Here is a 15,000-nt window from a genome sequence, read left to right as displayed (position 1 = left end):
GCCGTGAAGCCACGCCCCCTTGGTGTTTGGGGGCGGGGTTCTGTCTCCTTTCCCTGCCCCTCTGAGCCCGGTACTGACTCAGCTCTTTGGACGTCACCAGGCCGGACTTCACCGCGTCCCGGTTCAGAGACACGAAGTCCGGAACGAGCGGTCGGTGAGGAGCAGAGTCTCCACGTTGGGACTGAACCCTCCAGCTGGACAGAGCTGAGGAGAGACGGGGACAACACTCAGAGACTACAACTACAACTCAGAGACTGCAAGGTTTTCGTTTCACATCTGTGGAGCAAAAAAAACGGAAAACTGAAAACTCCAGGTTGAGTTTGGACTCTCGGGACAGGAAGCAAATCTGCACCAGAACCACCTGAGACCAGAAACAAGCCACCTGAGACCAGAACCAGACCACCTGAGACCAGAACCATTGCCTGGTTCTAGTCTCAGATGGTTCTGGTTCATAGCAGCAGAATAATAATCAGTGATTCTTAAACCAAGAGGAGTATTAATATAAAACCATGAAATAAAAGTCTGAAAATGTCCTCACAAAGACAGAAGTACAACACACACACCAGACCTGTGTGTGTGTGTGTGACAGCAGTGATGGTTGCCTGAAGGCATGTTTCCTTCAAGCAAACACACTTTGACAGCTGACCGCTGTTAAACCTCACACACACACACACTCACAGTCACACACACACACTCACACACACTCTCACACACACACACACACTCACACACTCACACTCACACACTCACACTCACACACACTCTGGTGGCCGGGTCTCGGCACATGAGGCACAGCCCGAAGAACATGAGTTTTCAATGCTAATGTTACATGCTAACGCTATATGCTACATGCTACATGCTACATGCTAACGCTATATGCTAATGCTACATGCTAATGTTACATGGTGATGCTACATGTGTGTTGAGTCTTGTTGTTGATCACAGTGGGTGGGGCTTACCCTCGGCCACGCCTCCATCTCCCAGCGAGCCGCTGCTGATTCCGAAAGTGAACTCTGGACCAGGAAGTGACAGACCTCTGGACCGGGTCTGACCCAGAGGTGCCTGCCCACAGGAGGGAGGACCTCATCATCATCATCATCATCATCATTATTACAGACCCTCCTCAGTGGTGCGTTCAGGGACTCTTGAACAGCTAGTCTGTGCTGCCCCCTCCTGCATCAGTAGGTCTCACTATGACGTCACTACAAATGTGTGATGTCATCATCCACAGCTGGTGAAAGGATGTGATTTATCGTCATAAATATCTTTTATTAATTAAGTTCAGACGGATTAACTGACAGCAAAACTGCTGGAAAAACGAGAGTAAATTGCAGCCTTTTCACAGTAAAAGTCTCCCCCAGCTCCTTCACAATAAAAGAAGAATTATTTATTTACTTTATTTTTCATTCTAAGTGATTCTTTGTGTTTACCTTGATGTGCAGCGGATTGGTCAACATGGAGTCTCTGACCACGCCCACTCTGGGTGACGACATGCTTCCTCTGTGGCTGATGATGAAGATGATGAAGAAGAGTTTTGTCTGTAACAGCAGTTAGAACCGTTTATCAGCGATCCTCCACTAAAGGGCCACTTACTGGCTTGTTGGTCCAGATGAAGACAGTTGAAGCTCAGAAAGCTGGTAAGTGGCCCTTTAGTGTGAAGATGTTTCATTTATTTACATAAGTTATTAATGATGACGTCACAACAACGGGTCAAAACTTCATGAGCTTCTGATTATTACAGATAGTAAATATATTAATAAATATTAACATATTTACATGTTTAATGTGAATATTTAACATTTTCATATTATTATTATATACATATATATATAATATGTTATATATATATATTATATATATATATATCATATATATAATATATATCATATATATATAATATGTTATATATTATTATATATATTATGTTATATATATATTATATATAATAAAAACATTGAAAACAACCAACGTGTTCATAAATAAACAATGATTTTGTTTATTTAAATCATTTAAATCTTCTGATTAAAGTCACTAAGTTTCTCTGAAGACAAACATTTTAATATGTTTAATTTATTAACTTAATATGAACATTTCTGTTCATAAACACGTTATTTAGTCGATAATTAGATAAAAACACACACATAAGTTATATATATATAAGTTACATATAAACACGATCACCTGTTTCCTGTCCTCCGTGGTCTAGCCGATCCGTTGCTATGGAAATAGGACGCTGAAATGTAAACAAAACAAAACCGGAAGTTTCACAATAAAGTTTGTGATAGTGAGGCCTGTCTTCACCTGAAGCGGCCTGCAGGGGGCAGCACAGAGCTGTGCTCCGTTCAGGGACCGTGAGGAAAACATGGGGCACATCCCAAGTCTCTTTTAACTGCATCCCCGTTTCCTTCACTTGCGTCCTTTCCTTGCGTCCTAGTCCCTCCCACCAGGGACGCATGGAGGAAAGCATGCGAGGAGAGAAGCGCCGTCTGTTTGTGATGACGGAGGATCAGCTGATCACAGCGGGAGAAGTTACTGTGATTATATCTCCATCATTTAGTGCAGAGTGAGATAAAGAGTCTCGATGAAGAGCTCATGAGCACAAACACAGGAATCCTTCACATGAACAGAGCAGCAGCAGGTTGGATCATACTGCGTATTAATAATAAAGTAAGACATCATAAAGAAACACAGATGCTATTCATAGAACACAGTGACCTGATAACAAGTGGCCAAGACCACACGAGTTCATATGAGCTGGATTGCAGACGACATTCTTGATGAAAAGCGATGCTATAGATGTGCTGCTGCTGGTGAAGCCTCCACATGGAGAAAGTTCTCTCATGAGGACATCGTCAGCTGAGCTGATGGAGCAGCTGTAGCTCCTGAGGTCAATGGAAGGAGAAGGAACCAGGCCTGTGTCCCACTGAAGACTTTCACCAGACAACATGTCTCTCAGCCCGGTGCTGTCTGCTGCTGCAGCGTTCACCACGCTCCAGCAGCAGAGCCCATGTGCAGCTGCTCTCATGTGTTCATAGAGGTACGCATCACACACGCGCTGCACGAAGAAGAAGAACTCAACCTCAAACCACTTTACATCACATTGTAGAGAAGCTCGGTGTGGGAAGTACCTCTGTCCTGTATTGTGTAGCTGGAGACGGAACGAGAGCCGGTCCATGCTCCGTTACATCCTCGTGGGCCTGGCTGTGTTCTCTGACGGTCACAAAGACCTCATGGCTGACTACAGGCTGGGGGGCCAGTCCATGGAGGCCCTTCTGAGGATCCTGCCACCACAGAACACACAGGGCTGGTCCCATGAGGTGGTCACATAAATAAATTATAATCAATACATTTACAATTAATTAAATGTTATATTGCTCATTTTTAATATTCTGATTAATATATCAATATATAACGTTTAAATAAAATTAAGAGTTCTGGGGAGTTTAGATTTGTTAGATAAATGTATTGTGTAAAATGTTGATGTTTAGTTCTTTAATCTCATTCATCATAATTTAATAATTAATGACTAACAACATTATTAATTTATATTATTGATCAGCACCTACAAAGAGCTTTTCCTCCATGAGTGCGGAGATCTCCGAGTGTACTGACGCAGCACGCACAGTTGTTACGTCACCACGCGCAGCCTCAGTTTAAACAAAGATCGTTTATTTAAATGAGATTCAACTCTTCAGGAAAGAAACCGCGCGGACACAACGGCCGTTACCATAGCAACCCAAACCCACTCGGTCAACAGATAATCATGTTCACTGATTATTATTGTTATTATTATTATTATTATTATGTTTAAATATTGATGAGTGTGATCGGTGACGTTTCACTGTTTAAATATTTCTGTTTTCACGTCGTTGTGTTGAGAACTGTTTCTGCTTCCGGTCAGAGTGAGACGTCACATCCGTCCTCACACATCGTCTCCTCTCCGCTCTCATGTCGGACCCCGTCTCTCGGCTCGTTGTGGACTCGAACCCTCCGGCTCTCTGATGCTCCGGTTCTGGCTCCGAGCGGCGGTGCTCGTCCTCTGGCTCTCAGTCCCCGGATGTCCCGGGACCCGGATGTCCCAGCTGTACACGGAGGAGGACCCGCTGGTGGTCCTGAGCAGCAGCAGCCTGAAGCCGGCCGTCGGTGGCTCTTCGTCGGCCTGGCTGGTCCAGTTCTTCTCGTCGTGGTGCGGTCACTGCATCCAGTACTCCAGCACGTGGAGGGCTCTGGCTCAGGACGTCAAAGGTACACGCGCGCACCAGACTCCGGTCACAATACTGCTGTTACGTCACTCCCGGTTCATCGGGGAACCGAAGCTACGCGCTAAAGTCCCGCTCGGTTGGTTTCCTGGTTCTAGTGCACCCACCCTTTAGTTCGGCATCAATACAATCCGAACATGAACCCCTGATACCGGTCACAGACAGACAGAGAGAGACATGCAGACAGACAGACAGAGAGAGACAGAGGGACAGAGAGAGAGACATGCAGACAGACAGAGAGAGAGAGACAGACATGCAGACAGAGAGACATGCAGACAGAGGGACAGAGAGAGAGACATGCAGACAGAGGGACAGAGAGAGAGACATGCAGACAGAGGGACAGAGAGAGAGACATGCAGACAGAGGGACAGAGAGAGAGACATGCAGACAGAGGGACAGAGAGAGAGACATGCAGACAGAGAGAGACAGACAGACAGCACCCGGCTTCTGCTCAGCTAAGATGAACACACTGAGAACACCTTCCCACTTGAATAACAGAATATATTGTTAATCAATAGTGGTAATAACAGCATTAGTAGTAGTCAGTATAGTGGTAATATTAGTGAAAATAGTACATGCCCCCATGAAATTTATGTCAAAATTATTATTATTATCAGTATTGTACATGTATAAATCATGGTAGGTGTTCTTTATATTTGTCTCACTATACAGGTTCATTTTGATTGTTTTTTCTAAATGCGCTCATTTCATATAAGCTGCTGGAACATTCAAGGTCTCCACTCCTCAACCTTTGAACTGAAAAGTGGAAACCCTGAATTCATGAAATCTATCAAAGACGTTGATATAATTGTGTTAACAGAAACATGGTGTCAAAATGATTTACTCACTCACTGTCCTCCAGGATATAATGAAGTCATAGTGCCCTCTATCAAATTTAAAAACATACGCAAGGGCAGAACATCGGGGGGGATCTTGGTGTGGTATAAAGGAGACCTTTGCCATAAGATCTCACCAGTAAAACAGGGTAAATCACACATCTGGTTAAGGTTACACCAAACTCTGGGCATAACTGATAGAGATCTATATCTCTGTGCTATCTATATAACCCCAGTGGATTCTCCTTATTATGAAGAAGACATTTTTGAAACTCTTCATTCAGAAATCGCCTGTTTCCAGGCCCAGGGAAACGTGCTTCTAACTGGAGATCTAAATGGACGAACAGGAATTGAACCTGATGTCATCGACCCACAGGGCAACAACCATGTGTTTGGTCAAACTCCCTTATTTACCACACCAACCATCACCCACCGGAACAACCTGGACTCTGGAATAAATAAAAGTGGCAAGGAGATCGTGCATCTCTGCCGGGCCTTAGGCCTGTACATAGTTAACGGTAGGTTCAGAGGGGACTCTTTAGGAAGATTCACATACTCCTCAGCTCTTGGATCTAGTGTCGTAGACTATGCAATCACTGACATGGACCCCTCCACTATCAGTGCATTCACTGTCAGACAACAATCCCCCCTCTCAGACCACAACCAAATAAATCTGTTCTTTAAACTCTCAGGTCAAATGAATGACATAAAAAAGAACCCAGTAAGCTGTTTAAATTAAATGCTACTTACCGATGGGCCCCAGACAGTGGAGACAAATTCATCATGGCCTTGAACTCACCTGATCTGATAGATGACATATCAATATATGACCAACAACAATATATCCACACCAGAGACGGTGTAAACAAGGCCATTGATGATATCAATATGATATTTCACAAGGCAGCTATTAAAGCTGACCTTATAAAACAAACACGGAAGCCTGTAAAAAGGCAAAACACAGAAAAATGGTTTGATCAAGAATGCAAGAGCATCAGAAAAGACCTGAGAAAAATAGCAAATGAAAAACATCGCCAACCAAACAACCCAGCCCTACGCATTAGGTACAATGAAATTTTAAACACGTATAAATGTACAATTAGGAACAAAAAACAAAACTATACCCACATGAAACTTGAAGATATTGAGAACGCCATTGATCAAAATCAATTCTGGGATATGTTGAACAAATTCAACACAAAGCAGCCACAGGCATTACCCATCCAAGATGGTGACATCTGGAGAGCACATTTTGAACATTTGTACAAAGATATACCAATAAATCAAACTAACTCAGACCAATATATTACAAAAGAAAAACTCCAAACATTAGAAGAAATAATTAAAGACAACCAGAACCCCCTTGATTTCCCAATGACTTGGGAAGAACTGAGCACACAGACAAAGTGTCTCCAGCCAAGGAAAGCTTGTGGTCCAGACAGCATCAAAAATGAGATGCTCAAATGCAGCACCCCAGAGATGCAGGGTGCAGTGTTGAAGTTGTTCAACATCATATTACAGTCAGGGTGTTTTCCTGACTCCTGGAGCAAAGGGCTCATTTCACCCATTCATAAGAGTGGGTGAAAAAGATCTTAAGAACTTAAAAAGATCAGAGAGGCCTGTAATTTTCATCATAGGTATACTTCAACTATGAGAGACAGAATGAGAAAAAAAATCCAGAAAATCACATTGTCTGATTTTTAAAGAATTTATTTGCAAATTATGGTGGAAAATAAGTATTTGGTCAATAACAAAAGTTCATCTCAATACTTATATACCCTTATATATACCCTTTGTTGGCAATGACAGAGGTCAAACGTTTTCTGTAAGTCTTCACAAGCTTTTCACACACTGTTGCTGGTATTTTGGCCCATTCCTCCATGCAGATCTCCTCTAGAGCAGTGATGTTTTGGGGCTGTTGCTGGGCAACACGGACTTTCAACTCCCTCCACAGATTTTCTATGGGGTTGAGATCTGGAGACCGGCTAGGCCACTCCAGGACCTTGAAATGCTTCTTACGAAGCCACTCCTTCGTTGCCCGGGCGGTGTGTTTGGGATCATTGTCATGCTGAAAGATCCAGCCACGTTTCATCTTCAATGCCCTTGCTGATGGAAGGAGGTTTCCACTCAAAATCTCACGATACATGGCCCCATTCATTCTTTCCTTTACACGGATCAGTCGTCCTGGTCCCCTTGCAGAAAAACAGCCCCAAAGCATGATGTTTCCACCCCCATGCTTCACAGTAGGTATGGTGTTCTTTGGATGCAACTCGGCATTCTTTCTCCTCCAAACACGACGAGTTGAGTTTTTACCAAAAAGTTCTATTTTGGTTTCATCTGACCATATGACATTCTCCCAATCCTCTTCTGGATCATCCAAATGCTCTCTAGCAAACTTCAGACGGGCCTGGACATGTACTGGCTTAAGCAGGGGGACACGTCTGGCACTGCAGGATTTGAGTCCCTGGCGGCGTAGTGTGTTACTGATGGTAGTCTTTGTTACTTTGGTCCCAGCTCTCTGCAGGTCATTCACTAGGTCCCCCCGTGTGGTTCTGGGATTTTTGTTCACCGTTCTTGTGATCATTTTGACCCCACGGGGTGAGATCTTGCGTGGAGCCCCAGATCGAGGGAGACTATCAGTGGTCTTGTATGTCTTCCATTTTCTAATAATTGCTCCCACAGTTGATTTCTTCACACCAAGCTGCTTACCTATTGCAGATTCAGTCTTCCCAGCCTGGTGCAGGTGTACAATTTTGTTTCTGGTGTCCTTTGACAGCTCTTTGGTCTTGGCCATAGTGGAGTTTGGAGTGTGACTGTTTGAGGTTGTGGACAGGTGTCTTTTATACTGATAACGAGTTCAAACAGGTGCCATTAATACAGGTAACGAGTGGAGGACAGAGGAGCCTCTTAAAGAAGAAGTTACAGGTCTGTGAGAGCCAGAAATCTTGCTTGTTTGTAGGTGACCAAATACTTATTTTACTTATTTTACCGTTGAAGTGTACCTATGATGAAAATTACAGGCATCTCTCATCTTTTTAAGTGGGAGAACTTGCACAATTGGTGGCTGACTAAATACTTTTTTGCCCCACTGTATATACCCTTCATACTTTAATTAACAAACATGTCCACCAAACAAAAAATGGTAAAATATTTGCTTGTTTTATTGATTTCAAGAAAGCCTTCGATTCTATTTGGCATGAAGGGCTCTACTACAGACTCCTACAGTGTGGGATAGGGGGCAAAGTATATGATCTGGTTAAATCAATGTATTTGGAAAATAGATGTGCTGTTAAAATTGGAGACAAACAAACTGAATCCTTCACCCAGAAAAGAGGTGTTCGTCAGGGTTGCAACTTAAGTCAGACTTTATTTAATATATATATAAATGAACTTGCTGTTGAGTGTGATCAATGTGCTGCTCCTGGGCTCTCCCTCCTAGAGAGAGAGGTGAAGTGTCTGCTTTATGCCGATGACCTGGTTCTACTGTCTCCTACTGAACCAGGACTACAGCAACAGCTGCAACAGTTCTGTCACAACTGGGCCCTGGCAGTAAACATGAAGAAAACCAATGTCATGATTTTCCAAAAACGCCCCAGATGTCAGGAGAACAAATACCAGTTTACCATAAACACCAACATGATTGAACATAGTATGAGTTATACCTACCTTGGTATAACCAGAACTGCATCAGGGGGTTTCAACATGGCAGTGAATGCACTAAAAGAAAAAGCTCGAAGAGCTCTACACGCAATTAAGAGAACATTTTATAATTTTCAAATCCCAATTAAAATCTGGCTTAAAATCTTTAACAGTGTCATCCAGCCCATTGTGCTGTATGGTAGTGAAGTATGGGGTCCACTCAGTCATCACAGTTATACCCGCTGGACAAACATCCAACAGAGTCTCTACACGCAGAATTCTGCAGACACATTTTACACAGAAACACACCAACAGATGCATGTAGAGCAGAACTAGGCCGATACCCACTGATCACTAACATCCAAAAGAGAGCACTCACATTCTTCAATCACCTTAGATCCAGCCCCCCAGACACCCTCCACTCCAAAGCCCTCCGAACCCAAGAGCTGAGCCCAGAGAAGAGTCCCCTATGTCAGCTGGTGCTGAGACTAGCTGCCTCCTCTCAGACACATGGGGACCAGTCTCTCAACAACAAGGCTCTCCAAACACCAACCAGAGTAAAACACATCATGGCGAGATGTAAAGAAGCCTATCTGGAGCACTGGAGAGAGGAAGCTGGGGGCCAAAGCAGAGCTACCGTCTGTTAGCTCTAGTTAGCGTCAGTTAGCTCGGCTAGCTTAGTTAGCTCTGTTAGCTCTAGTTAGCTTCGTTAAGCTAACAGGTGGTCGTGTCAAAGGAAAGAGCTCGTGTTTCTGGGCAACGGACAGGTGACACGTGAGGTATCCTAGCAACGAGGAGTCAAACCGGAATCACAAGAGACTGAAATAGTTTGACAGTAATGAATGAGAAGTGAGTTAAAAGAGATGTTACCTTAGCTAGCTCAGTTAGCTTAGCTAGCTCAGTTAGCTTAGCGTGCTCTGTTAGCTCTATATAATATTTATTCATAAAGAAAAAACATCACGTAATTACTTCATCGTTGTATATAAACAATAAACTATATATTATTAGTTGATATAACGTCAAGTGAAGTTACTAAATATCAAACTCTCTCATCCTTTCAAAGTAAAAATGACCATCAGGTTTTTAAAAAGTGCTTTTATTTTGAAGTATCTTATTGAAAATGAAGAGATAAAAACATTTTTACTGGAATAATAATATTATTATTATTAATGTCTGTCTGTTTCCCCTCAGACTGGCAGCAGGTGGTCCGTATCGGGGTTCTGGACTGCGCTCAGGAAGAAAACTTTGACGTCTGTAAAGAGTTCAACATCAAGTTCTACCCGACATTCAAAGTAGGTCACAAGTACTGCTGAGTACTACTGCTGAGTATATAATGCTCGTGCTATATCATGCCGTGTACTAGTACTACATAATAACAGTACTCTTGTCTGTCCTCAGTACTTTCATGCTCACAGTCCAGAGACAGACAGAGGGACGTCCTACAGAGGTGAGACATCTTCAGTCTCTAAACTCAAGGGTCACTTACTCATATACTCATGCTTCCTTTCAGCTGTTTTACACTGACTTCTTCATCACACTCAGATTACAGATTATGTCTGTCTGTCTCTCTACCTGTCTGTCTTCAGGTGCAGACAGAGAGATCCAGTCAGTGAGACAGTTGATGGTGAACATCCTGCAGAACCACACCAAGGTGGACTGGCCGGACCACTGTCCTGCACTGGAACCATACAGGTACCAGAACCCGAAAGAAGCCAATCTGCACTAAAAGGAATTGAGGGAACAGACAGAGCTGACAGAAACTGACTGCAAACAGAAGGAATGGACAAAACCAGACAGAACAGGCAGACGCTTACAGAAACGGACACAACAGACAGAAACAGACAACGGACACAACCGACAGACAACGACAGACCCAACCAACCACAACCGACAGAAACAGACAAGACAGAACTGGCTGTAACAGACACAACCGACAGACAAAAACAGACAACCAACGCAACAGACAGAAACGGGCAACAGACAAAACAGGCGCAACAGACTCAACCGACAGACAACAGCCTCAACCGACTGCAACAGACAGAAACAGACAACACACAGAACAGACTGCAACTGACTAAACCAACAGACCCAACCGACCGCAACGGGCACACCCGATAGACAACAACAGACTAAACTGACTGCAACAGACAGAAACAAAGAACATACAGAACTGACTGCAACTGACTCAACCGATAACAACACACTCAACCAACTGCAACAGAGCGAAACGACTGATTTCGACTCACAAAAACTGACACAACTGACCGCAACAGACACAACCAACAGAAACAGGCAAAACACACAGGCCCAAAAGACAAAGGAAGAAAACAGACACAACCCGAATAGACAGAACCGACAGACGCAGACACAGAATGAGTTATCAGACGTCATGTGGTCCCTTCTAGTTTACTTCCTGGATTACATGATGTGGTTCTGTGTGTCTGTAGTTCTGTGGAGCTGCTCCCTCTGCTGGGTCAAAGGTCAGACCACTACACCGCCATCATCGTAGAGGAACCGGACTCCTACGTAGGACGAGAGGTAACGGTCATGATAACAGTGGACCAGAGGGAGAGGTGGACAAGAGGGAGAGGAGGGAGAGGAGGGGGAGAGGTGGGAGAGGTGGACCGGTGTGAGAGAGGGACCAGAGGGTCTCTCAGTGTTTCATCATTCATCTGTTCACTCTGAAGATGAACCCTTAGAGACAAGAGAGACATGGATTTTTTTTCTCTCTCTCGCTCTCTCTCTCTCTGAGTGGAAGGAGTGCAGAGTTGACGGAGCGTGTTTGAGAGCGGTTAACACTGATTTTTTTTTCGGTATTTTTTCGTCACTAGTTAACGTTGGATGTGATAGTGTATCGCACGGTGTTTGTGTGAACATTTAGCGGGTTTTAGGGTCTTTGTGAGTGGTTGCAGTCGAGCAGTGCGAGCTGGTCGGCTGCTAAACGCCACCATGGACATGACCGAACTCACAAGGAAACACGGCATAAAGATCCCGCCGACTTTCCCGGTTTCAGTGGAGGACTGCAGCCTGGCTGTGGGTGAACTTGTTGGCCACAGCAGCGTGAAGTCCGCTGCGCGAATGAACAATGCCGTGGTCATCTTTTTAGATACCATCGGAAATGCGGAAGTGGTCATTGACAACGGGATCGAGGTGGGCGATAACTTCTTCCCCGTGTACCCTCTCTGCACACCGGCTGTGAAGGTAACAGTGTCCAACGTCCCACCGTTCATCAGAGATGAAGACATAACCAGAGAACTATCAAGACACGGGAGGATAGTGTCTAAGGTGAAGAAGGTGTCCTCTGGGTGCAGGTCTCCTCTCCTGAAGCACGTGGTGTCTCACAGGAGACAGCTGCTCTTGATCCCAAACAACAGGAGCAAGGGGCTCAACCTAGTGTTCAAGATCAGGGTCGATGACTTCGACTACGTCATTTATGCAACAACTGATGACTTTAAATGTTTCAGTTGTGGAAAAGTGGGTCATCAGAGCAGAACGTGTCCTGAGAAAAACAGCTCTCATAAGGACCAGAACCAGAACCAGACAGGTACTGAGGAGGGCAGAGGGGACAAGCAAGACGGACAGGATGGGACAGATGGGGTCCAAAAGAGCAGGGAGGAGGGGACGAGCGGGTTAAAGGAGGTGAGGGTGGAGGAAACAAGTGAGACACAGGAGGTGATGAAGGACGGGGCAAGTGAGGTCCAGCAGGTGAGGGAGAGTGCTGGAGGACAGGGGGAGACAGGTAGGGAGGTGGACATGGAAGCAGACGAGGAGCAGCTCAAAGCCCCTCAGCTGAAGAGGAAACAGAGAGGAGACAGAGGAAGTTCACAGGCAAAGAAAGCAGCAACGAAAGAAAGTGGAGGAGCAACAGAGTGTGAGTCCAGTCTGGAGGAGGACCCTGAGTCCAGTCTGTAAGAGGACCCTGAGTCCAGTATGGAAGAGGACCCTGAGTCCAGTCAGGAGGAGGGCTCTGAGTCCAGTCAGGAGGAGGGTGCTGCTGCTGACAGTGAGCCCTCTAAACACTGTGCTGGCAGCTGTAGGAGCTCTGGACACTACAGCATGGAGAAAATAAAGGAGTTTCTGAAGAGGAGTAAGAACGTGAGAGGAGCCAAAGTGGAGGACTACCTCTCTGACAAAGAGAAGCTCTCCAGCTCTGCCAGAGCTCACATGAGGAGCAAGGACAGAGGAGGTCTCACGAAGCAGGAAGGCTTCAGACTGAAGAAGATAGTTCACAAAGTGAACAAAGAACTGAACAAAGATGGTGCTAAGTGAGAGTCAGATCTCACAGTCTGAAGACAATCAAAGACACATTAATGTTTGTTGGACTTTATTTGTTTAACCGTTTAAAATGATAAAGAAACATGTTCAAAGAAAATAAAGGTTTTCTAAAAATAAAAAATAAAAAAATCTCTCTCTCTGGTGGAGAGCGTTGCTAAATGTTTGATTTTTCTTCAATCTTTCTTCATAGTTTACTGTGTGATTGAGTTGTGGTGGTTTGAGGTTGTTGTCTGTGTATTTTGGTGTGATTAGTGGTGTTTTGGCAGACAGAGAACCGTGTTTCTTGTCGGGGATGGCGTCCTCTAAGGCGTTGTCCATGTCTTTGAGACATGGAGTTCGTGTTCAGCCCGACCCGTGTGTCCCGGTAGAGGCGGTTCTCCTGGCTGTGGGAGACCGTGTGGGACACGCCTCCAGGATGAACAGAGGTGTGCTGGTGTTTCTGAAAGAGGAGCGGTTTGTGGCGGAGTTAATATCGAGCGGCGTCTCGCTGAACGGCGTGTATCTTTGTTTAATGTTGATGAGGTGACAGGAAGGTCTATTGGACGGGAATGGCTGCTACCTCAGCTCTCCTACAGGGGGAGGGTCCTAACTGTCAATGACTTGGTTGCCTCGACCCTTTGGCACAGACTGGTAGTCCTGCCTCCACCACAGGGCCTGATTGAAGAAATCCAGAGGGCAGTTGTGGACTTCTTCTGGTCAGGGCCTCACTGGCTGAGATCTGCGGTGCTGTACCTGCCGGTCCAGGAGGGAGGGCAGGGCCTGGTGGACATCGCATCACGCATCACAGCCTTCAGACTGCAGACAGCTCAGAGACTGCTGTACAGCTTCGGCCTGCCATGGACTGATACTGCCTGTGTGCTGCTGAGGAGGGCCGGACGCTTAGGTTGTGACAAACACCTGTTCCTACTTCAGCCCCAATCAGTGGTTCTAACTGGTCCCACACTGTTCTACCAGTCCGTCTTACAGGCGTGGCAGGTCTTCACAGTCCAGCGGAGAGCTGTGACGACACCAGGGATGTGGCTCTTTGAGGAGCCGCTGTTTGGAAGCAGCTACATCACATCCCAGGTCCTGACGTCCGTCAGCCTGAGATCCAGACTGAGAGAGGCCGGCTGTGTGAAGCTGGGTCATCTGATGAAGACCTCCATCCCTCAACTAGCGGAGCTGATCAACATCCGGTCCAGCAGGCTGCTGCTCAGGCTGGTGGAGGTCTGTGCTTCCCTACCAGAAGTCCTCAGAGCGTTTGTTGGAGACCGTACAATATCTGACCAATGGGACGATGAATATGTCGGTGAGTATGTCTTCCCACCCCTGGCTGTCTGTCCTGCTGTGGGACAGTGGGAGGATGAGGAGGACATCCTGCTGTCTCTAAAGACACCCCAGTTGGGGGACTTTGAGACTCTGGGGAGGAAAGCAGCGTATCAGGTCAGTGTGAAGGTCTCTAACTTGCGCTCTCTGGCAGGAGTGAGGGTGTCGAGGTGGACCGAGTTTTTTGGCAGGGGATCCCCCTCAAGGGGCTGTTGATGGTCCCTGTACAAACCCCCTGTAGACAAACGGACAGGAGACCTCCAGTGGAGGATTGTACATGGGGCCATAGCTACAAACGGGTATCTGGTGCACCTGGATCCTGGCTCAGGAGACAGCTGTCCTTTCTGCTCGCAGACAGAAACCATCCACCATCTGTTCGTTGAGTGCTCCAGACTGGTGAGACTCTTCAGCCGCCTGAAGGCGTGGTTTCAGGGCTTAGGAGAACACTTTTCTTTCTGTCTTTTTATCTATGGTCCAAACTACTCTGCTAAAAAGAAATCTGTCCACACACTAATGAATTTCCTTTCAGGACTGGCCAAACTAGCAATTTGGAAAACGAGGAAAAACCGTGTGAGGGGTGAAGGGTCAGAGGACGTGAGCTTGATGCTGACCAGACTGCTGGCTGCTCGGCTCAGGGTGGAGTTTGGCTTCTACAGACTGACAAACAAAACTGAACTCTTTGTGAA

The 15,000-nt window shown here is 45.6% G+C and overlaps 2 protein-coding genes and 1 long non-coding RNA gene across 6 annotated transcripts in view; 1 reads left to right on the top strand and 2 right to left on the bottom strand.

Annotated features, from left to right (window-relative positions):
• The window catches only part of cfap77 (cilia and flagella associated protein 77), a 5,050-nt gene extending 1,457 nt beyond the window's left edge, over positions 1–3,593 (bottom strand). The window contains exons 1-6 of the mRNA XM_076082474.1: positions 3,567–3,593; positions 3,129–3,281; positions 2,182–2,233; positions 1,431–1,538; positions 960–1,062; positions 1–204 (exon numbers count right to left, since the gene is read on the bottom strand). The exon at positions 1–204 is cut by the window's left edge and continues 40 nt beyond it. Of these exons, the coding sequence (XP_075938589.1) occupies positions 1–204; positions 960–1,062; positions 1,431–1,493 (370 nt within the window). The 5' untranslated portion in view covers positions 1,494–1,538; positions 2,182–2,233; positions 3,129–3,281; positions 3,567–3,593. The remainder of the gene's footprint in view (positions 205–959; positions 1,063–1,430; positions 1,539–2,181; positions 2,234–3,128; positions 3,282–3,566) is intronic.
• Positions 3,594–3,895: 302 nt separating this feature from the next.
• The window catches only part of qsox2 (quiescin Q6 sulfhydryl oxidase 2), a 19,166-nt gene continuing 8,061 nt past the window's right edge, over positions 3,896–15,000 (top strand). Inside the window, exons 1-5 of one of the 3 annotated variants that reach the window (XM_076082471.1) lie at positions 3,896–4,245; positions 9,926–10,026; positions 10,133–10,181; positions 10,321–10,426; positions 11,182–11,272. In XM_076082471.1, the coding sequence (XP_075938586.1) occupies positions 4,002–4,245; positions 9,926–10,026; positions 10,133–10,181; positions 10,321–10,426; positions 11,182–11,272 (591 nt within the window). In that variant the 5' untranslated portion in view covers positions 3,896–4,001. Of the gene's footprint in view, positions 4,246–8,982; positions 9,584–9,925; positions 10,027–10,132; positions 10,182–10,320; positions 10,427–11,181; positions 11,273–15,000 lie in introns of those variants that run through there. The other 2 variants (XM_076082472.1, XM_076082473.1) reach the window with 2 other exon arrangements.
• LOC142939228 (uncharacterized) overlaps positions 9,834–15,000 on the bottom strand; it is a 15,943-nt gene continuing 10,776 nt past the window's right edge. For both annotated transcript variants that reach the window (XR_012949938.1, XR_012949939.1), the window contains exon 6: positions 9,834–11,256. This is a non-coding gene — a long non-coding RNA (uncharacterized LOC142939228). The remainder of the gene's footprint in view (positions 11,257–15,000) is intronic.

This window comes from Anarhichas minor, unplaced genomic scaffold, assembly GCF_050575085.1.
Source record: "Anarhichas minor isolate MPS153535 unplaced genomic scaffold, ASM5057508v1 ptg000095l, whole genome shotgun sequence".
In the NCBI taxonomy this organism is placed as follows: domain Eukaryota; kingdom Metazoa; phylum Chordata; class Actinopteri; order Perciformes; family Anarhichadidae; genus Anarhichas; species Anarhichas minor.
Note: the sequence above shows the minus strand (reverse complement) of the source record. Positions and strands in the feature narration are given on the sequence as shown.